General features: G+C 48.7%; 2 protein-coding genes across 14 annotated transcripts in view; one reads left to right on the forward strand and one right to left on the reverse strand.

The window, feature by feature from the left end:
• LOC101145093 (probable E3 ubiquitin-protein ligase DTX2) overlaps window positions 1-24,320 on the forward strand; it is a 162,092-nt gene that overhangs the window by 46,666 nt on the left and 91,106 nt on the right. For 6 of the 13 annotated variants that reach the window (XM_063708193.1, XM_063708199.1, XM_063708195.1 and 3 more), the window contains exons 1-3: window positions 11,640-11,792; window positions 13,481-13,654; window positions 23,912-23,984. The gene's annotated coding sequence lies outside the window, so the exon portion shown is untranslated. Of the gene's footprint in view, window positions 1-11,636; window positions 11,793-13,480; window positions 13,655-23,741; window positions 23,985-24,320 lie in introns of those variants that run through there. The other 7 variants (XM_063708203.1, XM_063708202.1, XM_063708204.1 and 4 more) reach the window with 6 other exon arrangements.
• On the reverse strand, window positions 20,084-21,159 carry LOC129534743 (farnesyl pyrophosphate synthase-like). The gene has a single exon (XM_063708205.1). It carries the CDS (start codon window positions 20,981-20,983, stop codon window positions 20,087-20,089), a length of 897 nt encoding a protein of 298 aa, XP_063564275.1. The 5' UTR covers window positions 20,984-21,159; the 3' UTR covers window positions 20,084-20,086.

The raw sequence follows: 24,320 nt of genomic DNA on the forward strand, positions 1-24,320 counted from the left end.
ATATAAATATACCTCAAGGTGAAATATTTCTTATTTTGCCAATCCTTCTCTTATAATTTATTTTATGTATTTGTTTTTTTTTTTTTTTTGAGACGGAGTCTCGCTCTGTCACCCAGGCTGGAGTACAGTGGCGCAATCTCGGCTCACTGCAAGCTCCGCCTCCCAGGTTCATGCCATTCTCCTGCCTCAGCCTCCAGAGTAGCTGGGACTACAGGCACCTGCCACCACGCCCAGCTAATTTTTTGTATTTTTAGTAGAGATGGGGTTTCACCGTGTTAGCCAGGATGGTCTCAAACTCCTGACCTCGTGATCCGCCTGCCTCGGCCTCCCAAAGAGCTGGGATTACAGGCATGAGCCACCGTGCCTGGCCTTATTTTTTATTTTATTTTTAAAATTTTTAAATTTTTTGGCCGGGTGCAGTGGCTCATTCCTGTAATCCCAGCACTTTGGGAGGCCGAGGTGGGTGGATCACCTGAGGTCAGGACTTCAAGACCAGCCTGGCCAACATGGTGAAACCCGGTCTCTACTAAAAGTACAAAAGTTAGCCAGGCAGAGTGGCCGGCGCCTGTAATCCCATCTACTCAGGAGGCTGAAGCAGGAGAATCACTTGAACCTGGGAGGTGGAGCTTACAGTAAGCCAAGATGGCGCCACTGCACTCCAGCCTGGCCCACAAGAGCCAGACTCCATCTCAAAAAAAAAAAAAAAATAAAATAAAATAAAATTTTTTTTTGTAGATACAGGAGTCTTGATATTTTGCCCAGACTGGTCTCAAACTCCTGGGCTCAAGCAATCCTCCTGCCTTGGCGTCCCTTGGGATTACAGGCATTAGCCACTGTGCCCAGCCTCATATAATTTAATATATCAGATAAGCCCAATTGGTTTAATATTTCTTTTTTTGCAGATCCTTTGAGAGGTTCAGGGGTCCTCTGGAACATCCTAAAGTTAGAGGTCAAAAATGCTTAATTTTGATGTTTTTTTTTTTTTTGAGATAGGGTCTTACTCTGTCACCCTGGCTGGAGTGCATGGACACAATCATATCTCACTGCACTCTCAAACTCTTGAAGCAAGTGATTGTCCCACCTTAGCCTCCAGAGTAGCTGGGTCTACAGGCATGTGCCACCACGTCCAGCTAATTTTGTTTATTTTTTGTAGAGATGGGATCTTGTTATGTTGCCCAGGTGGGTCTCAAACTCCTGGGCTCAAGCAATCCTCCTGCCTCAGCCTCCCAAAGTGTTGGGAATTCAGGTGTGCGCCACTGTGTCTGCCTTAATTTTGATTTTTGAAAAGTTTGTCAAATATCAAAGTTTTAAAACGCTTGATCAAAGTAGGATCACAAGTCACTGTGAAATAAAACCAAAGTGAGAAAAGATTTCAAAGACACAAAGCACAATAAATACTCTTTTTTTTTGAGAGGGAGTCTTGCTCTGCTGCCCATGCTGGAGTGCAGTTGTGTGATCTCAGCTCACTGCAACCTCTGCCTCCTGGGTTCAAGCAATTCTCCTGCCTCAGCCTCCCAAGTAGCTGGGATTACAGGTGCTCGCCACCACACCGGCTAATTTTTGTATTTTAAGGAGAGACAGAGTTTCACCATGTTGGCCAGGCTGGTCTTGAACTCTTAACGTCAGGTGATCTGACTGTCTTGGCCTCCCAAAGTGCTGGGATTACAGGTGTGAGCCACCGTGCCTGGTCAATTTTTTTTTTTTTTTTTTTTTGAGACGGAGTCTCGCTCTGTCACCCAGGCTGGAGTGCAGTGGCGTGATCTCGGCTCACTGCAAGCTCCACCCCCCGGGTTCACGCCATTCTCCTGCCTCAGCCTCCCGAGTAGCTGGGACTACAGGCGCCTGCCACCACGCCCAGCTAATTTTTTTGTATTTTTAATAGAGACAGGGTTTCACCGTGTTAGCCAGGATGGTCTCGATCTCCTGACCTCATGGTCCGCCTGCCTCAGCCTCCCAAAGTGCTGGGATTACAGGCCTGAGCCACCGTGCCCAGCCCTGGCCAATATTCTTGATGAAACAGATTCTCTGTTTCCTAGGCCAGTTACCTAAAAGGTAAAGAAAAATCTTTTACAATTTTCTTGTAAAGGGTAGATCAATGGTCCACAAAAACTCTGTTGTTGCAACATAGGGGCCCAAATTGCGGCCTTGTATCCATCAGTGTACTTTTGATATTAATGCTCAGTTTTTAGCCTAGGCAACATGGGAAGACCTCACCGCTACTAAAAGTAAAAATTAGCCAGGTGTGGTAGTGCACACCTGTAGTCCTGTCTGCTTGGGAGGCTGAAGTGGGAGAATCACTTGAGCCCAGGAGATTAAAGCTACAGTGAGTTATGATCATGCCACTGCACTCCAGCCTGGGTGACAGAGTGAGACCCTGCCTCAAAAAAAGCTTCAATTTTAGGCCGGGTGCAGTGGCTCAGGCCTGTAATCCCAGCATTTTGGGAGGCTGAGGCGGGCAGATCACGAGGTCAGGAGTTTGAGACCAGCCTGACCAACATGGTGAGACCCCCCCTCCCCCGTCTCTACTAAAAATACAAAAATTAGCCGGGTGTGGTGGCACACACCTGTGATCCCAGCTACTCAGGAGGCCGAGGCAGGAGAATCGCTTGAACCAGGGAGGTGGAAGTTGCAGTGAGTCGAGATCGAGCCACTTCACTCCAGCCTGGGTGACAGAGTGAAGCTATCTCAGAAAAAGTAAATAAATAAAATAAATAAAGGAAAAGAAAGTTCAATTTTTAGAAAATCTTATAAATATTTATGGCTTTTTTTTTTTTTTTTTGATATAGAGTTTCCCTCTTGTCACCGAGGCTGGTGTGCAGTGGCATGATCTCGGCTCACTGCAACCTCCACCTCCTGGATTCAAGCGATTCTCCTGCCTCAGCCTTGTGAGTAGCTGGGATTACAGGCGCCTATCACCATGCCCAGCTAACTTTTTGTATTTTTAGTAGAGATGTGGTTTCGCCATGTTGAGCAGGCTGGTCTCGAACTCCTGACCTCAGGTGATCAGCTCTCCTCAGCCTCCCAAAGTGCTGGGATTACAGGCATGAGCCACCACGCCTGGCCGAAAATCTTATAAATAATCCCCTTCTAATTTCGGCCAGCTTAATCACACACCAAATTCCTTTCATGAGATTAATCTTCCACAACTTCTACACTTCCTTAAATCTTTGATTTTGTCCTATACTTCTTTTTTTATATTAGCAATCTACTTTAGGACAGAAATTTACTTTCCTTTCCTCTTGATTTTGACCAAAGTCCTCTCTTATGCAAAATGAAAAATTACTCTTTTTTCAACTTTCTTTACCAAAAATACATCCTCATACTTATAACTTTTTTTCACATCTCTCCTACTTACTGGCCTTCTTCCTACCTTGTTTCTATTTCCTTCCTAAATCCATATTTTGAAACAATCTTTAAATAACCCCCAACTTAAACAAAATTGCTCTTATTTAACAAAAAACTTATCTCAAAAAACCTAGCACGGTCACCAAGCGTGCTTTGCTTTTCTCTCTCTCTCTCTTTTTTTTTTTTCTGGAGGCGGATTCTCGCTCTGTCAGCCATGCCGGAGTGTAAATGGCGCGATCTTGGCTCACTGCAACCTCCGCCTCCCAGGTTTTGAGAGATTCTCCTGCCTCAGCCTGCTGAGTAGCTGGGATTACAGTTGCGTACCATCACAGCCAGCTAATTTTTGTATTTTTAGTAGAGATGGGGGTTTTGCCCTGTTGGCCAGGCTGGTCTGAAACTCCTGACCTCAGGTGATCCACCCACCTCAGCCTCCCAAAGTGTTGGGATTACAGGCATAAGCCACCGCACCAGGCTTGATCCGTTTTCTTGAACAACTTATATATCCCAAAGCAACACACCAGAATATTCATTTACAATAAGAATGAAACTATCCCCACAGGAGCGACAAGAACTGCATGCTGGGTTCTGGACAGAAATAGAGTTATAATTAAGCATTAATCAGGCTGCATTTTGGCCCACTTCCTTGTTGCTAAAAGTCAGGTGGCACTAGTTCCTGACCATTGCATACCATTGTTCCTATAGATAGGATTTCTGACATTAGAGTCATAAGACTGTTTTAAGAATTTATTTGGGGATCTCCTGGGGCTGTATCACAGGGGGAAAAGTGAGATAAAAAAAACACACACAATCAATTTGGGCTGGGTGCGGTGGTTCACACCTGTAATTCCAGCACTTTGGGAGGCTGAGGTGGAGGGATCTCTTGAGCCCAAGAGTTGGAGGCTGCAGTGAGATATGATCCAGCTACTGCACTCTAGCCAGGGCAACAGAGCAAGACCCCAACTCAAAAAGAAAAAAAAAAGGAATTTAGATTAAAAAAGAAAAAGGGCTCGAGTTTGAATGCAGTGGCTCAAGCCTATAATCCCAGCACTCTAAGAGGCTGAGGTAGGAAGATCGTCTGAGCTCAGGAGTTCCAGGCTGCAGTGAGCCGTGATCATATCACTGCACTCTAGCCTGGACAACAGAGTGAGACCTTGTCTCTAAAACAAAACAAAACAAAACAAAACTTGAGAATGGACCAGACGCGGTGGCTCACGCCTGTAATCCCAGCACTTTGGGAAGCCAAGGCGGGTGGATCATGAGGTCAGGAGTTCAAGACCAGCCTGGCCAAGATGGTGAAACCCCGTCTCTACTAAAAATACAAAAATTACAGCGTACCTGTAATCCCAGCTACTCGGGAGGCTGAGGCAGGAGAATCGCTTGAACCTGGGGGGCGGAGGTTGCAGCGAGCCGAGATCGTGCCACTGCACTCCAGCCTGGGTGACAGAGCGAGACTCCATCTCAAAAAAAAAAAAAAAAAACTTGAGAATGATAGTGTTAAAGGAAAGGGGTCCCTACCCAGACCCCAAGTGAGGGTTCTTGGATCTCACGCAAGAAAGAATTCAGGGCGAGTCCATAAAGTGAACGCAAGTTTATTAAGACAGTAGAGGAATGAAAGAATGACCATTCCATAGACAGAGCAGCCCCGAGGGTGGCTGGTTACCCATTTTTATGATTATTTCTTGATGATATGCTAAACAAGGGGTGGATTATTCATGCCTCCCCTTTTTAGACCACATAGGGTAACTTCCTGATGTTGCCATGGCATTTGTAAACTGTCATGAAGCTGGTGGGAGTGTAGCAGTGAGGACGACCAGAGGTCACTCTCGTCGCCATCTTGGTCTTGGTGGGTTTTAACCGGCTTCTTCACTGCAACCTGTTTTATTTATTTATTTATTTATTTATTTATTTATTTATTTATATATTTTTTGAGACGGAGTCTCGCTCTGTCACCCAGGCTGGAGTGCAGTAGCGCGATCTCGGCTCACTGCAAGCTCCACCTCCTGGGTTCACGCCATTCTCCTGCCTCAGCCTCCCGAGTAGCTGGGACTACAGGCGCCCGCCACCATATCCGGCTAATTTTTTGTATTTTTAGTAGAGACGGGATTTCACCGTGTTAGCCAGGATGGTCTCGATCTCCTGACCTCGTGATCCGCCCGCCTCAGCCTCCCAAAGTGCTGGGATTACAAGCGTGAGCCACCGCGCCCGGCCATCACTGCAACCTGTTTTATCAGCAAGGTCTTTATGACCTGTATCTTGTGCCAACCTCCCATCTCATCCTGTGACTTAGAATGCCTTAACCATCTGGGAATGCAGCCCAATAGGTCTCAGCCTCATTTTATCCAGCCCCTATTCAAAATGGAGTTGCTCTGGTTCACCTGCCTCTGACAATAGTAGGAGTTAAAAAAATAATAATAATAACTTCTTTAACTCCACTCCAGGTGGCATTTCTTAGTGCCTCTGAAGGTTCTGATCTAGAACCAGCCCCCAGCTCACCCAGAGCAAGGAAAGATCATGAAAACCCAAGCAGAAGCAAGACACTGGGTTCCAGCATCAATGCTAAGGGCTAGGACATTTTCTGATGTTTTGCTTGGAAAGGCAGAATTTGGTTGTCTAGTGCGTCCACTAATTGGCCTCCATCTGACACCCTGGAGGGATGGGCTGATTAGAAGCCACAGCTGCTTTGCTCATTATTTCTGATGAATGGACATCACCTGGCGTCTCCAGTGATGGCGCCAGCTCAGGACCCAGGTGTGACCTGCACAACAAAGAAAAGCAAGATAGCTTTGCAGCCAACATGGTGAAACCCCATCTCTATTAAAAATATGAAAAAAAAAAATTAGCCGGACGTGGTGGCGGGCGCCTGTAATCCCAGCTACTCAGGAGGCTGAGGCAGGAGAATCACTTAAATCTAGGAGGCAGAGGTTGCAGTGAGCCAAGATCATGCCACTGCACTCCAGCCTTGGCGACACAGAGAGACTCTGTCTCAAAAAAAAAAAAAAAAAAAACAGATGGCTTTACAGCCCTGAGGAGTAAACCAGTCTTCCCCAAATAATTATCTTATGTAAATCCCAGCCCCTTGGAACATGTTTTGAAAGGGCTCACCCATCTGGGCAGGTGACTCACGCCTGTAATCCCTGCACTTTGGGAGGCTGAGGCAGGCGGATCACCTGAGGTCAGAAGTTCAAGACCAGCCTGGCCAACATGGCAAAACCCCATCTCTACTAAAAATACAAAAATTAGCCAGGCATGGTGGGACACGCCTGTAGTCTCAGCTACTTGGGAGGCTGAGGCAGGAGAATCACTTGAATATGGGAGGTGGAAGTTGCAGTGAGCCGGGATCATACCATTGCACTCTAGCTTGGGCAAGAAGAGTGAAACTCCATCTCAAAAACAAAAGAAAAGGCTCACCCTTTTCACTGGTTCCCTTGTGGCAAATCTAAAATAAGGTACGTGTGCTCGCTGTTCATTCATCTGAAAAGTTCTAACAGTTTGCAAATATCCTCTACCCATACCCCACCCCCACGTGTTGTCCTTTTTTTTTTTTTTTTTATTTGAGACAGAGTCTCACTCTGTTGCCCAAGCTGGAGTGCAGTGGCGCAATCTCGGCTCACTGCAAGCTCTGCCTCCCGGGTTCGCGCCATTCTCCTGCCTCAGCCTCCCAAGTAGCTGGGACTACAGGCGCCCGCCACCATGCCCGGCTAATTTTATTTTATTTTATTTTTGTATTTTTAGTAGAGACGGGGTTTCTCCATGTTAGCCAGGATGGTCTTGATCTCCTGACCTTGTGATCCGCCCGCCTCGGCCTCCCAAAGTGCTAGGATTACAGGCATGAGACACCGCACCCGGCCCTTTTTTTTTTTAAGAGACAAGATGTCACCCTGTCACCCAGGCTGGAATGCAGTGGTGTCGTCATAGCTCACTGCAGCCTGGACCCCCTGGGCTCAAGTGATCCTCCTGCCTCAGTCTCCCAAGTAGCTGGGACCACAGGGGTGTCCCACCACACCCAGCTAATTTTTTTATTTTTTGTAGAGATGGGGTCTTGTCTTGTCACCCAGGCTGGTCTTAAACTTCTGAGCTCAAGCGATCCTCCCACTTGGACCTAGCCAGGTGCTGGGATTATGGGTATCAGAGTTTAAATTTCTTTGCTCAACACCACTCCCCATTTTGTGGCCAACAGTCACATTCTTTCTTGGGCCACGTCATTCATTTTCAGTTGCTTCAGAGCACTGGTGGCCCCTTGGGTGTGTTGAACAAACCCCAGCCTTTGAGGAGTTCAAAAAAAAAAAAAAAAGACACCATCTCTAGGCGGAAAATTTCAGACAAAGAACCCCTGCCAGGAATATTTCCTGCCGCTGCTCCTGCCACTGCCCCTTAGGCTGTGGACCTTTATGCAAGAACGCAAGTGGCAAACTGCCCTACTGTGTATGTTGTGGGGAGTGGGGGTACTGCCAGAGAGGAGAGAGCCCTATTTTATTTTATTTTATTTTATTTTATTTTATTTTATTTTATTTTATTTTAAAGACAGAGTCTCACTCTGTTGCCCAGGCTGGAGTGCAATGGCACGATCTCGTCTCACTGCAACCTCTGCCCCCTGGGTTCAAGAGATTCTCCTCCCTCAGCCTCCCCAGTAGCTGGGATTACAGGCTCATGCCACCACGCCTGGCTAATTTTTGTATTTTTAGTGGAGACGGGGTTTCCCCATGTTGGCCAAACTCCCGACCTTATGTGATCCTCCCACCTTGGCCTCCCAAAGTGCTGGGATTAGAGGCATGAGCCACTGCGCCCAGCTGACAGCCCTCTCTAAATCTTTAAAAATTCAGTCAGGCGTGGTGGCTCATGCCTGTAATCTCAGCACTTTAGGAGGCTGAGGCAAGAGGAATGCGTGAGCCCAGGAGTTGGAGACCAACTTGGGCAATATGGTGAGACCCTATTTTGACAAAAAATACAAAAATCAGCCTGGCATGGTGGTGCACGCTTGTAGTCCCAGCTCCTCAGGAGGCTGAGGCAGGAAGATCACTTGAACCCAGGCGGTCGAGGCTGCAGTGAGTTATGATCACGCCACTGTACTCCAGCCCGGGAGACACTGTCTCAAAAAAAAAATAAATAAAATCTTTAACAATTCTTCAGCTTATCCCCCTACCTTCTGGGGCTTCTTGAGTCTCTTCCCAGAAACTTTCTTTGTCTGTAAGCCCGTTTATTGTATGCCATTGTTTAAAAAACACAAATGGGTACATATTCTCATATTCTCTACCCTCTATTTTGAACGTTCCTTTTTTTTCTTTTTTTCAGACCGAGTCTCAGTCTGTCACCCAGGCTAGTGCAATGGTGCAATTTTGGCTCACTACACCGTCTGCCTCCCAGATTCAAGCGATTCTCCTGCCTCAGCCTCCCGAGTAGGTGGATTACAGGTGTGCACCGCTGCACCCAGCTAATTTTTGTATTTTTAGTAGAGACGGGGTTTCACCATGTTGGCCAGACTGGTCTTGAACTCCTGATCTCAGGTGATCCACCTGCCTCCGCCTCCCAAAGTGCTGGGATTATAGGCATGAGCCGCCTTGCCTGGCTCAAAGTTCCTTTTTGGTTTAACAATAGATCTAGGCCACTGTGAGTCTTCCTCATTCCTTCTAGGGCTACCTAGTGTTCCGGGGTTATTTAACCAGCCCCCTCCTACCAGGCAGTTCTTTTGTCTCTGGCCCTTTGTTAGGTATATTAGTTTAAAGTTCACTTTGCAAGTGGCCAAGCCTGTTTCCAGGTTCCCAGGGGGCAGACATCCTGCTGCAATTTCAGAAGTCAGCACACTCTTCTCTCTCCTGTCTAAAATACAAAAGTCCATGCCCCCCACTCTCCCTCTTGATACTGTCCTATTTTACTTCTTTTCACAACCAGAACTCTTTATTTTTCCCAAAAAAAAATAGTCTGTCTTTTCAGATTTTAAAAATGGAACTCTGGCCGGATGCAGTGGCCCTCACCTGTAATCCCAGCACTTTGGAAGGCTGCAGTGGGCAGATTACCTGAGGTCAGGAGTTTGAGATCAGCCTGGCTGACATGGTGAAACTCTGTCTCTACTAAAAATACAAAAATTAGCCCGGATGCGGTGGCTCACGTCTGTAATCCCAGTACTTTGGGAGACCGAGGCGGGCAGATCACGAGGTCAGGAGTTCAAGACCAGCCTGGCCAACATGGTGAAACCCTGTCTCTACTAAAATACAAAAATTAGCCGGGCATGGTGGCATGCGCCTGTAATCCCAGTTACTCGGGAGGCTGAGGAAGAAGAACTGCTTGAACCTGGGAGGCGGAGTTTGCAGTGAGCTGAGATTGTGCCATTGCACTCCAGCCTGGGTGACAGAGCAAGACTCCGTCTCAGAAAAAAATATATATATACAAAAATTAGCTGAGTGTGGTGTAGCATGCCTGTAATCCCAGCTACTCGGGAGGTGAGGCAGGAGAATCACTTGAACCTGGGAGGCGGAGGTTGCAGTGAGCCGAGATTGTGCCATTTCACTCCAGCCTGGACAACAAGAGCAAAACTCGTCTCAAAAAAAAAAAAAAAAAAAAAAGGGAAAACAAAAATCCTTGATAAAGGATCAATGACCTTAGGATAATGTCATTCCAGGTAAGTATCTTTAACGGGGTACTTGGTCCTCCAAACATTTTCCCCACTATATCGTAATTGTGTGTTTAAGTGCTGGACTTTCCAACTAGATACAAAGCTTTCCCAGGAAAGAAATCCTTTTCTTTTCTTCTTTCTTTCTTTTCTTTTCTTTCTTTCTTTTTTTTTTTTTTGAGACAGATTCCCACTGTGTCGTCCAGGCTGGAGTGCAGTGGCACGATCTTGGCTCAGTGCAACCTCCACCTCCAGGGTTCAAGTGATTCTCTTGCCTCAGTCTTCCAAGTAGCTGGGATTACAGGCACGCGCCACCACACCCAGTTAATTATTATTATTATTATTATTATTTTTTTTTTTTTTTTTTTTGAGACGGAGTCTCGCTCTGTCACCCAGGCTGGAGTGCAGTGGCACAATCTCGGCTCACTGCAAGCTCCGCCTCCCGGGTTCACGCCATTCTCCTGCCTCAGCCTCCCGAGTAGCTGGGACTACAGGAGCCCGCCACTACGCCCGGCTAATTTTTTTTTTTTTTTTTTTTTTTTGTATTTTTAGTAGAGACGGGGTTTCACCGTGGTCTCGATCTCCTGCCCTCGTGATCCGCCCGCCTCGGCCTCCCAGAGTGCTGGGATTACAGATGTGAGCCACTGCGCCCGGCCTCCACACCCAGTTAATTTTTGTATTTTTAGTAGAGACGGGGTTTCAGCATGTTGGCCAGGATGGTCTCAATCTCTTGACCTTGTGATCTGGCTGCCTCGGCCTCCCAAAGTGCTGGGATTACAGGCGTGAGCCACCGCTCCCGGCGAGAAACCTTTTCTTTTTCTTTTTTCTTCTTCTTCTTCTTTTTTTTTTTTCCTTTTGAGAAGGATTCCTGTTCCGTCGCCCAGGCTGGAGTGCAATGGCGCGATCTTGGCTCACTACAGCCTCTGCCTCCCGGGTTCAAGCGATTCTCTTGCCTTAGCCTCCCGAGTAGCTGGGATTACAGGCACGAGCCACCACGCCCGGCTAGTTTTTTTTGGTATTTTTAGTAGAGACGGGGTTTCGCCATGATGGCCAGGCTGGTCTGGAACTCCCGACCTCAGGTGATCCGCCCACCTCTGCCTCTCAAAGTGCAGGGATTACAGGCATGAGCCACTGCGCCCAGCCAAGAAACCATTTCTGATTCACCTATTCACTCCCGCACTCCCACTACACAGTAGCTAAATAAATAAATAAATATTAAAAATAAATAGGAAAGAAAGAAAGAAAAAAAAAAGAAAAAGAAAAAAATTTAAATTTAAAAAGGTTGTGCTCCATGGCTCACACTTGCAACCCCAGTGCTTTGGGAGGCTGAATGAAGCAAGAGGATCGCTTGAGGCCAGGAGTTTGAGATCGGCCTGAGCAACGTTGCAGCATTGCAAAACCCCCATCTGTACAAAAAAGAAAAATAAAATTAATTTTAAAAACAAAAAAAGAGAAACAGTAGCACATGTATGTACTGGCACCACGTATGTACTAGTAAAAACTAGTTAAAATTAAGTCAGTAATTAATGAAGGAATAAGTCAATGAGTGAGCAGGCGAAGGAAGAAAACATAGACCTGAGCAGGTGCGCCTCGGGTTGAGCCCTTCCCCGCTGAGCCCCGCCTTCTGCCCGCCCATGGGCCCTATCGGGACTACATTTCCCAGAAGGCCGCATGCCCCGGGCATGCGCAGCGGCTCGCTGGGAAGCTGCGACGCCGAGTTTCACTCTGGCTGCCTTCTCCTGAGAGTCGGAGCCACAGCCAGAGCCCTGCCCAGGCCGAGCCGGCGCTGCAGCCCGAGCGCGGTGGTGCCCTCAGCCCCGTCCTCTTGTTCTCCTCAGCCTCGGTGAGAGGGCGGGCACCACCTGCGCGTCGCTAGGGCTGCGGTCCCAGGGGCGCGGGGTGGCGCGGGGAGCCGGAGCCTAGCTGGGACCGGAAGGGGGCGGGCGTGGGTGTGAGGGGGGCCGACGGCCGGGGCGGCGGGGACACCCGGCGGTCCCGGGAGGTCGGGGGGATCGGTCTCCGGGATCAAGGTCCTGAGGGCGGGAGTTGGGGGACTTGGGAGGCGCCGGCAGCTTTGGACGGGACAGGGTGCGGCGTGCGAAAGGGGACGTTCGGATGAAGGCTGAGGGGCTCGCAGGCGGAGGGGCGCGGTTCCGGGTCGCTCGGAAGGCGCGCACCCCTTGCCAAAGTACCCGGAGGAGGCGGTGACGAGATTGCCGCCGGCTCCCTGACGAGGGGTTGGTCCTGCTGGGGTCTACCCCCAGGTGAAGGGACTCACTGGGCCGGGGGTTGTACTTTGGAGGAGTTTGCTTCCTAACTCTGCTTCCCTGCTTTCCTGTGGGGGGTCTTCCCAGGAGTTCTGGGGCCCTGGGTCACTTTTTGGGGTGCGTAAGGGGTGCCGAAAAAGATTTAGAACTCGGTTCCCTTTTCTGGAGCTGCGCTTTCATCGCGACTGTCTCAGCCAGCTGCCCTCCTCCTCCAAGCTGGCTCCACTTCTCTAAGCGCCAACAGCGATGGAAATAAATAGCATGTGTACAGACGCCTGGACCCTTGAGAAACTCAGAATATTTCTGCATGCCTTCCTAGCTCCTCTAGCGCTCTAGAAGGTAGACTTTCTGGTAGCCACCATCCGGGCTTAAGCCATCTGGATAGCAAGCCCTCTGATTCGGTTGCTCTGTGACCTTAAATATTTACCCTCTCTGGTGTGTTGATTTCCTGGATGCTTAGCTGCCAGACTGGCTTATGAAGTCCTTTTAGAGTTTTCTGTAAAAGGGCTCAGGCCAGGCACGGTGGCTCATGCCTGTAATCCCAGCCCTTTGGGAGGCCGAGGTGGAAGGATCATTTGAGTCCAGGAATTTGAGACAAGCCTGGGAAACGAAGAGGATTCCTGAGATCACTGTCTCTATAAAAAATCAGATGGGCGTGTTGGTGGGTGCCTGTAGTCCCAGCTACTTGGGAGGCTGAGGCAGGAGGATCGCTTGAGCCCAGGAGTTGGAGGCTGCAGTGAGCTGTGATCACACCACTGCACTGCAGCATGGGCGACAGAGGTAGACCCCGTCTCAAAAAACAAAAAACAAACAAACAAAAAAAACGAACTTTTTTTTTTTTTTTAAGAAAAGGGCTCAGAGCCAGGCGTGGTGACTCGAGCCTATAATCCCAGCTACTCGGGAAGCTGAGGCAGGAGAGTAGCTTGAACCTGGGAGGCGGAGGCTGCAGTGAGCCGAGATCACGCCACTGCACTCCAGCTTGGGTGACAGAGCAAGACTCCGTCTCCAAAAACTAATAATAATAAAAAATTTTAAAAAGAGCTCAGGGTTTTTTTGTTTGTTTGCTTTTTGTTGTTTTTTCAACCATCTCCTTGATTGTTAAGTGGGTGGAGGAAGACTGTTGTACCTCCTGCTCCACCCAGGCTATTGGAAAATAAATCTGGTGATTTTCAGTCCTCAGGCACAGCACACGGATCCAACATCTGTACCTTTGTTTTTACTAACTGCTGTTTCTTAATTTAAAACCTGATCATTTTCTTCCTAGGTGGCAAAGGTGCCTTGGAATTTGTGTCGCTGAGTCAGCAAGCCTTTCAGATTTGCCCGGTTTTTGTTGTTTGTGGTTTGTATCAAGATGGGAACTCAAACAAGTCATTCCTCCTAAGGAGCTGGTGTCTTCATCCAGAAGGGACAGTTTGTGCCAGCTCTCCAGAGAGAAAAGGTGAGAGCCATGGGGACTTGACCTTACTGCCTTCTCTATCTGGTGCAGAGAAGGTGGGGATTGGGGAGGGTGGAATTTGAGGTCTGCAGGATAAACGTGTGCCCTGGGAGTTGACTATTGATTGCCACCTGTCTCAAATAAATTGCAGTGGCATCTTGCCACTGCTTCTCCTGTTTAACTAACTAGTCTTAGAAGATGCTTTCCACTTTAAGACATGCTTTATGGGATAGAGGACACAAGTCACGATTTCTGCATTTGAACTGGCAGTTTTCATTTCTTTTGTTGCGTAAACCCTTACTGGGTGCCAGACAAGATCTCTGTCTTTTGGGAGTGCATTGTTTGGTGGAAAAGACAAACCAGAGTCAGTGACAAGGTGTTGTCAGTGTGATATATACTGAGCTGGGAGAAATCACAAGGCTCTCCTACCCACATCCAGAAAGGGGACGGTTAGAGGGAAGGTCAGGAAGCCTCCTGGAAGGTGGTAGTTGAGGGGGGTTGTGAAGGAGGAGTAGGACTTAGAAAGTGGGGCACAGTCGCCTGGGAGAGGAGTCAGCGTTTGCAAAGTCATGAAGCTACCGGGACACAGCTGGGCTACTGTAAGTAGCTTAGTATGTAATAGAGGAGGCTGGAAAAGCAGGCAGAGGGCTCTGAGCGAGGAGGGTTATGTGGGCCATACCAAGACTCGGGAGTGGAAGGATTTTAGGAGATTTCCATGAGGGTCATTTTATTAATTATTTTTTTGAGTTGGGGTCTGCTTCTGCTGCCCAGGCTGGAGTGCAGTGGAGTGATCATAGTTCACCACAGCCTCAAATTCCTGGGCTCTGGGGTAGCTGAGGTGCCTACCACCATACCCGACTAATAATTTTATCTAGAGACAGTGCCGCTCTATGTTGTCCAGGCTGATCTCTAACTCCTGGCCTCAAGGGATCCTCCCATCTCAGCCTCCCAAAGTGCTAGGATTACAGGCCTGAGCCACCGTGCCTGGCCTCGTGAGGGACATTTTAAAGGAGCACACTGGAACATGTGGAATGGGTTTAGACTGGATTATTCGCTTTGTGGCGGTCTTCTTACATCATGCCAGCTTCTTCGTGGGGAGAGGCAGGTGAGTGGTTTTGCCCTCAGTTGCTTATAGTCTAGTTGAAGAGATAAAGTGAACATAGAGAACTGAAAAGGAACTTGCTAAGAGGGTGTTTTCTTTCATTCTTTTTGTTGTTGTTGTTTTGTTTTGTTTGTTTACTTTTTGAGACAGGGTCTTACCCTGTCACCCAGGCTGGAGAGCGGTGGTGCAATCTCAGCTCACTGCTCAACTTCCCCTCCCAGGCTCAAGAGGTTCTTGTGCCTCAGCTTCCCGAGTAGCTGGGCTTACAGGTGCACACCATCACGCCTGGCTAATTTAGAGGGTGTTTGCTTTCTGCTGGGCACGTCCAGGCATCGTGGGAAGTGCTGTTTAAATTGGGCCATAAAAGGGTGGGTAAGGTGAGGACAGGGGACCAAGTGGGTGGGATTCAGGGTGGAGCAGAGTCATGGGGGTGGGGACAGACACGCTGATGCACATGGGAGTAGTGGATCCTCACTTACACTCTGGAAGGGGATTGTGGAGAGGGAGGTATAGATGAGGGGATGGAAGGGAAGGGCACCGGCAAATATTGTTGATAGCGAGGGAAGGGACGTATTGTGATCGCCTTTGACTGTCAGCCTAAGGAATTTGAATTTCATTCTAGAGATCCAGGGGAGGTGTGTAAAAGACAGGATCAGAACGTTAGTTCAGGAAGCTTAATCTTTTCTGCCCCCCCCCCATCTGAGATGTACAAGAGGGTTAGAAAGCAGAGTTGGAGAAGCTGTTTGAGAGGGAGCACTTATTTGTTTTTTTGTTTTGTTTTGTTTTTTTGAGATGGAGTCTCGCTCTGTTACCCAGGCTGGAGTGCAGTGGCGCCATCCTGGCTCACTGCAACCTCCGCCTCCCGGGTTCAAGTGATTCTCCTGCCTCAGCTTCCCAAGTAGCTAGGACTACAAGCACCTGCCACCATGCCTGGCTAATTTTTGTATTTTTAGTAGAGACGGGGTTTCCCTCTGTTGGCCAGGCTGGTGTCGAACTCCTGACCTCAGGTGATGCACCCACCGAGGCCTCCCAAAGTGCTGGGATTACAGGCGTGAGCCACTGCGCCCGGCAGGGAGGGGGTGCTTATTAAAGTGAGAGGCATAAGGGTCCCGGCCAGGTGTTAGCAGGGGGCTTCAGAGGTAAGGAGAGAGCAGGGCAGGCAGCTGCTAGGCCTGGGGGAGCGGGCTGCGGAGGACTGAGAATCTGAGGTTTTTCTCTTGGCCGCCTGGGGGAAATCCAGGGGGAAAAGGAGAATGAGGAAGGAAGATGCGTTTGGCCTCAGACGTGTTGAAGGTATTAAGAAGCCAACAGGAAATGAGGCCATGGGCTAGAGAGAAGAGCCCTGATTCATTCCCCAAATGCCTCCGGAAATTCTGTGCGCCGAGGCTTGTGTTTGGCACTTGGAGTACAAAGATGAATTCAGCAGTCTCTTTGGTGTTTGCCTTATCAGCTAAGCTGAGAACAAGATTGATTAGTACACACTCCTCAGTGTTCATGCCTGACCTACTTTTCCTTATTTGGTAAGTTATTTTTAATAAATGTAGTAAGCTCTGGCAATCTAGGCACCCAAAACAAAAGCTGGGATCATGAAACAAAAGTATATATCTAATCTTTTTTTTTTAATTTTAAAAAACTTTAAAAAGTTTTCTACTTCATCAGGTCCCCTTAGAACATCTAATCATTTCATTTGAACTTGTTTTCTGTTCTTACCCTGAGGTAATCATTATCTCCTTTCTTTCATTTTTTTCTTAGTTTTATCTTACATGTGTATTTCTTTGTTTCTCTGTCTCTTTTTTTTTTTTCTTTGAGGCAGAGTTTCACTCTTATTGCCTAGGCTGGAGTGCAATGGCACGATCTCGGCTCACTGCAACCTCCGCCTCCCGAGTTTAAGCGATTTTCCTGCCTCAGACTCCGGAATAGCTAGGATTACAGGCATGCGCCACCATGCCCGGCTAATTTTGTATTTTTAGTAGAGACGGAGTTTCTCCATGTTAGTCAGACTGGTCTCAAACTCCTGACCTCAGGTGATCCACCCGCCTCGGCCTCCCAAAGTGCTGGGATTACAGGCGTGAGGCACCGCGCCTGGCCTATTTCTTTCTTTTTTTAGAGACAGTGTCTCACCTTGTAACCCAGGCAGCTGGAGTGCAGTGGCATGATCACGGATCACTGCCGCCCCAAATTCCTGGGTTCAATGGATCCATCCCCTTCAGCCTCCTGAATAGCTGGGACTACAGGCACAGGCTACCATGCTTAGCTAATTTTTAAAGTTTGTGCAGAGGCAGCTTCACTGTGTTGCCCAGGCTGGTCTTGAACTCCTGGGCTCAAGCAATTCACCCGCCTTGGCCTCCCAAAGTGCTGGGATGATAGACATGAGCCACCGTGCTCGGCAGTGTTCATCTTTCATAGCTATTGCTAGACCATTTCCTGAATGAGGTGCTTATACCAGTATCCACTTTACTAGCAGTGTCCTGTGTCTTGCAGCTCCACAGTCTTACCAACGTTTGCTGTTGGCCAAGTGAATGGGTAGAAAATGGAATCTTTGGGAACTTGGTTTCTAGGTCCCTGAGCCCTGCTGCTGAATATCTCCTCTTATGTTTATTGGCATATGTGTTTCCTGTGAAATATTCATGTCTTTTGCCAGTTTTTCATTAGGGTTCTTGGTGCTTTATTTTTTGTTGATCTATAGGGCTCTTTATATATTGCTGATTTTAATCCTTCGTGTCTATTGCAAATATCTTCTCCCAGCTTTTAACCTATTATTTCTCTTTCTTTAAGATGTCTTCTGTTGATCAGCCATTCTTCATTTTAACATAGCGAAATGTATTTTTTCCCTAGTACTCAGTTTTCTGGGTCTGGTTTGAAGTCTTTTCCTGAACATAACCCTTGCCTTTAAGGAGCGTATGCATTCTCCAGTGGAGGAGACAGATAATGGCACTCAGACGTCATGTGGGCATTGATTGTTAGAAGTGGCCACTTCTGCCTGTGGAGCGGGAGCGAACTTAGGAAAGATCTCACAGGGCAGAGTCTTGAGCTAGGAATTAAGAGATGAGTAAGTGGACAAGTGCGATGGGCATTCTCAGTGGGGGACGAAGGGCATGAAACATCCTGACCTGCCCTGGGCACTGCCAGGAGGTCCAGATGGCGGGAGCTGATGGTTTGGGGGGCTCGGGCAGGGCATCCCGAGGACAGCTTTGGGTGATCTGTATGCAAGGGAATATTGAAGCCATGGGAACAGATCCTGAGGATCCGGGGGGAATGGAGAGAGGAGGGGAGAGGAAGGCCAGGGCCTGATTCCCGGATGCAGACAATGTTATCAATGCCCGGTGTGGCTCTGGGGAGCACCTGGGGCTTCCCAGGGGCGGGTGCTGTTGGCATGCTGCCTGCTGTGCTGTTGGATGCTGTATTTCGCCCTTAGGTGTTGGGCAAAGGCTGACATGTCTGCAGAGGGCAGGGCGTGTTGTTGGCAAAGCTAGCCAGAGGCAGAGCACTCTCTCACTTTTTGAAAGAGACATGAGTTCAGAGAAGTATTGCTCAACCGTAGGAGTGTGAAAGTACAGTAATAGATGTGAGGGAGGCCACAGGGCAGAGGTCTGCAAACGATGGACCCTCAGCCAAATCTGGCCCACTGCCATTTTTTTTTTTTTTTTTGATTTGGAGTCTCACTCTGTTGCCAGGCTGGAGTGCAATGGCACGATCTCAGCTCACTGCAGCCTCCGCCTCCCAGGTTCAAGAAATTCTCCTGCCTCAGCCTCCTGAGTAGCTGGGATTACAGGCACCAGCCACCATGCCTGGCTAATTTTTGTATTTTTAGTAGAGACAAGGTTTCACCATGTTGGCCAGGCTGGTCTCGAACTCCTGACCTCAGGTGATCCACCCCCGCTTGGCCTCCCAAAGTGCTGGGATTATAGGCGTGAGCCACCACGCCCAGCATTTTTTTTTTTTTTTTTTTTTTTGAGGCAGGGTCTAACTCTGTTGCCCAGGCTGGAATACAGTGGCACAGTCTCGGCTCACTGCAGCCTCCGCCTCCTGGGTTCAAGTGATTCTCCTGCCCCAGCCTCCCAAGTAGCTGGGACTACAGGCGCACGCCACTACGCCTGGCTCATCTTTGTATTTTTTTGGTAGATATGGGGTTTCACTGTGTTGGCCAGGCTGGTCTCAAACTCCTGGCCTCAAATGATGCACCCACCTCAGCCTCCCAAAGTGCTGGGATTACACGCGTGAGCCACCGCATTCAGCCCCACTGCCTGATTTTGTTCATAAAGTTATATTGGTATGCAACCCCTCCTGTTTACACATTGTTTATGGCTGTTCTTGTGGTCCAGTGGCAGAGTCACTGCAAAGACTTTTTCTGTCCTTTACAGGAAAAGCATGCTGGCCCTAGCCATAGGGAGTTGTCGTAGCTGTGGCCACCCAGAGAGGACGTTCCAGCCACCATTGCAGTTTAGCTGGTGTTGCTAGGTAGATCACGGATCTAGGTCCAGCCTGCAAATATTGCCATCTTTTCTGATTTTCAAGGGAAGCTTGAAATCTAGATTTTTTTTTTTTTTTTTTTACTGTGAATATTCCTTTTTTTTTTTTTTTTTGAGACAGATTCTCACTCTGTCGCCCAAGCTGGAGTGCAGTGGCATAATCTTGGCTCACTGCAACCTCCACCTCTTAGGTTCAAGCAATTCTCCTGCCTCAGCCTCCCGAGTAACTGGGACTACAGGCGCCCGCCACCACACTTGGCTAATTTTTTGTATTTTTAGTAGAGATGGGGTTTCACTGCATTAGCCAGGATGGTCTCGATCTCCTGACCTCATGATCTGCCTGCCTCGGCCTCCCAAAGTGCTGGGATTACAGGTGTGAGCCACTGAGCCCGGCCAAATATTCCAATTTTTAAACATCAGCTCAGTTTTTAAAAGCCAAACCTTAGTAACCCAAGCAAAACACATCTACAGGCCAGTTTGTCCATCGTCAGTCTGTCTTGGTGGGAAAGACAGGAACTCTGGAAACAGATTTGGGTTTTCTCAGTCCCTGGATATCCTTGGGCAAGCTGCATGTCTTCTGGTGACTCACTTTTCTCAGTTGTGGTATGGAAATATCCCGCTTCCCCAGTTGTGAGGACCAACGAGAATTACTAGTCAGGTGGAGGGGCTTAGCACGGTGCCTGGTGCCTGGTAAACCTTTACCTGGTAGCCATTGCTGTTATTCATTTATTTATTTATTTTACACAATAATTTACTTATTGAGAGCCTTCTCTCCCTGCCCTTGCAGTCTCTAGGTCACTTTTTCCACTTGTAGATTTTGTGCACAAGCCCCAGAAAGATGGCTGGGGGCAGGGGCTCTGCGTACTATTCGATGAGACCCATAACGTGGCTGTAACTGTCTTTCTCATACTGCAAGAACACGGCTGGCAGATCCAGCTCCTCGTATAGTGCCTTCACCCGGGCCACCTTCTCGGCCTCCTTCTGCCTGTAATTTTCCTTCAGGATCTGGTACTGTTCTGGAGTGGCCTGTAGCAGACACTGAGCCACCAGCCAGCTGCATTTGTTGTCCTGGAAGTCATTGCCAACTCTGCCAGTCACACTGGGGTCCCCAAAGAAGTCAAGGTAATCATCCTGAATCTGAAAGAACTCTTGAATCTCCAGCAGGATCTTCTTGGCACTGGTGTGCTCCTTCTTGTCATCCATTCTTGACATGTACATGGCTGCAGCTACAGGAAGGTAGAAGGAGTAGAAAGCTGTCTTGTACTTGACAACAGATTTGTGCCTTTTTTCGGTGCATCTGCGAAGATCCACATTGCCCTGGGGGGTTGTGATGAGGTCGAGGGTCTGCCCAATCTCAGTCTGATAAGAATTCTGCTGGAAGAGCTCCATCAGGTTCAGGTAATAGGGCTGCTCCCAGCAATACAGCTTCAGCAGGCAGTAGATACATGCTTCCAGAAGGATAGCATCATTGATGGCATCCAAACCCATGCCCAGCTTCTGATACCAGGAGATCTGTCCCTGGCAGGTAAGGGATGAATCCATAATGTCATCTGCCACCAGGAAGAAAGCTTGCAGCAGTTCCGCATACCAGCCCACAGTCAGTGCCCACTGGAGACTATCAGCATCCTGTTTCCTCGGCTCCACCAGCTCCCGGAACGCTACTAGCACCATCAAACCTCGGTGATACTTGCCTCCAATGGCATTGTACTCCAGGACCTCCTTGAGCCGGGCAGTAGCATCTCCTGTCTCTGGGTGCCCCATCTCATCCTCAGTCAGCACCCTAACGATCTGGGAGTAGTGCTGAACGAAATCCTGCTTTTCTTGGGCATAAACATCTGATTTCTGGTTTCCATTTGTTCTTTTTTTTTTTTTTTTTTTTTTTTGAGACGGAGTCTTGCTCTGTCGCCCAGGCTGGAGTGCAGTGGCGTGATCTTGGCTCACTGCAAACTCCACTTCCTGGGTTCACGCCATTCTCCTGCCTCAGCCTCCCTAGTAGCCGGGACTACAGGCACCCGCCACCACGCCTGGCTAATTTTTTGTATTTTTAGTAGAGACAGGGTTTCACCACGTTAGCCACGATGGTCTCGATCTCCTGACCTCGTGATCCGCCCGCCTTGGCCTCCCAAAGTGCTGGGATTACAGGTGTGAGCCACCGCGCCCAGCCTGGTTTCCATTCATTCTGAGGGAGGAGCAAAGGGCTGTGTTCCTAGATGCGGGTTCCTGCTTGGCTGTTATTTATTTTTTTTTAAAGAGACAGGGTCTCGCTCTGTTGCCCAGGTTGGAGTGTAGTGGCACGATCATAGCTCACTGCAACTTTGAACCCCTGGGTTCAAAGCAGTCCTTCTGCCTCAGCCAGTCAAAGTGCTGGGATCACAAGGAGTGAGCCACTGCACCAGGCCTGCTATTACTGTTACCATTACACATCCACTGCTGCCCCCATTACTCCCCTACTTTGCCCTCTGGGTAGGCCGGTAAACCAGGGCTCCACCTTCTGACTGGCTGCAGGTGGTCAGATTGCTCTTGGCCACCCAGGAGCCAGTGGGTTCTTGGTTCTGGAGAAGCTGGTTGACCACAAGGGAATTGTAGGTTACTGGGGCCGGCACCATGGGTGCCCTTTGGAAGGTTCTGCTCTGACCTATCCCTGGAGGCCCCAGCCAGAAGAGTTGTCACTTCCCTTCCGGCCACCCACTGTGCAAGAGACAAATCACATGCTAGTTTCGTGCCATCTTCCAGTAAGATGTGGGAGGCACTGGCCTGAGTGATCCCTTTTCAAGCAAAGCCCCATCTCGCCGTGCTCACAGGACTACTGTCGTAGGAACATGGATGGTTTGTTCTTCCATTTTTGTGGAGCTCGGGGATGGGGGGGGGTGTCTGTTGTCAGGGAGGTGCCATGGTAAGTTGACAGGGCCTGATATTAGTGAAACTACACTGGGATAGCAGCAGCCATTTAAAGTAATAATGGTAAGACACAGCGGTGGTGGTGGTTTGGTTTATATTTATGACCTTTTAAAAGTGTTTGGCATTTTAAGGGAGGTTTGTTTTTTGAGGCTCATGTTGCCCAGGCTGGAGTGCAATGGTGCAGTTCTCGGCTCACTGCAACCTCCGCCTCCTGGGTTCAGGGGATTCTCCTGCCTCAGCCTCCCAGGTAGCTGGGATTACAGGTGCATGCCACCATGCCCAGCTAATTTTTGTATTTTTAGTAGAGACGGGATTTCACCATGTTGGCCAGGCTGGTCTCATACTCCTGACCTCAGATGATCCGCCCCCCTCAGCCTTCCAAAGTGCTGGGGATTACAGGCATGAGCCACTGCACCTGGCCAGGAGAGGTTTTTTCTGATAATAGAAGTAATACTTTCTCACTTTAGAAAATGTGAAAAGTTCAGATATATAAGGAAGTCAAACAAAACGTCTCCTATATATGAAGAAGAAAAGAAGCAAGTTTAAAAAAAAAAAGAAAAAAAGAGGTCTTCTATCGTTTCTCCACTCAAAGACAGCTGTTAACATTTTATTGACTTCTATGGAGTTTGCCCTACGCTTCTGTTTTATGTAATAGAGACAGTGCTGTAGTGAATAGCTTCACGTCAAAATTTTTCTATAATTTTCTGAAGTTAGAGTCTTAATTATTGGATCAAAGGAAGTGAACATTTTTAAACCTCTTGATATATATATTACCAAATTGTTTTCTTTTCCCTTTTTTTTAATAAATAGAGATGGGGGTCTCTCTGTGTTGCCCAGGCTGGTCTTGACCTCCTGGCCTCAAGCGATCCTCTTCCCTCCACCTCCCGAGTAGCTAAGATTATAGGTGTGAGCCACCATGCTCAGCTGCTGATTTTAACTTGTATGTTTTAAACAAAATTTCTAGTAAAGTAGAACATTTCTTTGATATGTTTGTGTCAGGATTTGACTCTCCCAGGTCTTTGGAGAGGCTTTCTAACAAGGCATCCCCCGTGGGTGGCCATCTGCCCTGTGAGAAGGTCATTTCTAGTTCCAGGTCACGCACACTGTGTCAGCTGGTGGGGTGTGGAGTTTCAGGCCCAGGCCTCCTGGAAAGTGCCTGAAAGAGAAACAGCTTAGAAAATAAGGACTTTAACGGTGGTGTGGGTTGAGTTTGGAAAGTTTAGACCATGTTAGTGGAATCAGAGCTGGGAAGAGGTTCTAGAAGTTACCTCCTCTCACTGGTTTCCAGTCCACACTTCTCAGAACTCTCCCATTTTGCAGTCAGGTGCAGTGGCTCACATCTGTAATCCTAGCACTTTAGGAGACCGAGGTGGGCAGATTGCTAGAAGGTGGTAAGTGGCTTGGAATGTTCTGGAACTTTCTAGAATTAGATGTAGGTATCAAAGGTGGCGGGCTTAGTGTGAGTAGGAACAGTGGCTGGTCATGGAGGGGCTTGTGTGCCTTGTCATCCTCTGGAGTCTCCAGTACCCTCCTAGGGCCTGGGCCATGGCGCACCCTGCATTGGGGAGGCTGCGTGCCTTCATGGAAAGTTTTAGCTGAAGTCCTCGCCTGTATTTCCCAGACTGTTTTGCAGAGTTGTGAGAGTTGGTTCATCCGGGCCATGAGGACATGTTGGGACATACCCCGTGTGCCGATGATGGAGGCGGCCGTGGCTGCCCGAGAGATGCGTGACACCCAGGAGTAATTGGCTTGGAAGGCAGTCCTCTGATTTGTACCTCATTGTGGTTACAGAAACTTCTAATTGAAGACACTGAGCTGAACCATTCCGCCCGCCCGCCCGCCTGCCCGCCGGAGGGCACTCCAGGTCTGATCTTCGGGGCGGGTTGTGGGCTTTTGTCGGAGGAATTGGCAGCTCCGTGGCAGGCCTGGCACCCACAGAGCTGCCAATTCCTGTGTTCGGAGTTGTTGCAGGCCTGACTCACCTGTGTTCTCATGCTGTGTACTCAGGGCTGCCCTTGTGGCCGTTCCTCCTTGAGACTGAAAGGGTGGGCAAGTGCTAGGGGTGAGGGGCCAGGAGAGGCAGGGAGGCCAAGATGGGTTGACTCTCTGCTGTATGCCTAGTGCTGTGTGGGCACCTTATACACACCCGTCTGTGTTATCCTCATGAAAAACACTTAGGATACATGTTGATAACTGCATT

The sequence above is a fragment of the Gorilla gorilla genome, chromosome 6, assembly GCF_029281585.2.
Source record: "Gorilla gorilla gorilla isolate KB3781 chromosome 6, NHGRI_mGorGor1-v2.1_pri, whole genome shotgun sequence".
In the NCBI taxonomy this organism is placed as follows: Eukaryota; Metazoa; Chordata; class Mammalia; order Primates; family Hominidae; genus Gorilla; species Gorilla gorilla.

Bases quoted from the DNA above. Each gene is read 5' to 3' on its own strand.
- LOC129534743 (XM_063708205.1), bottom strand. From the start codon at position 20,983: ATGGGGCACCCAGAGACAGGAGATGCTACTGCCCGGCTCAAGGAGGTC.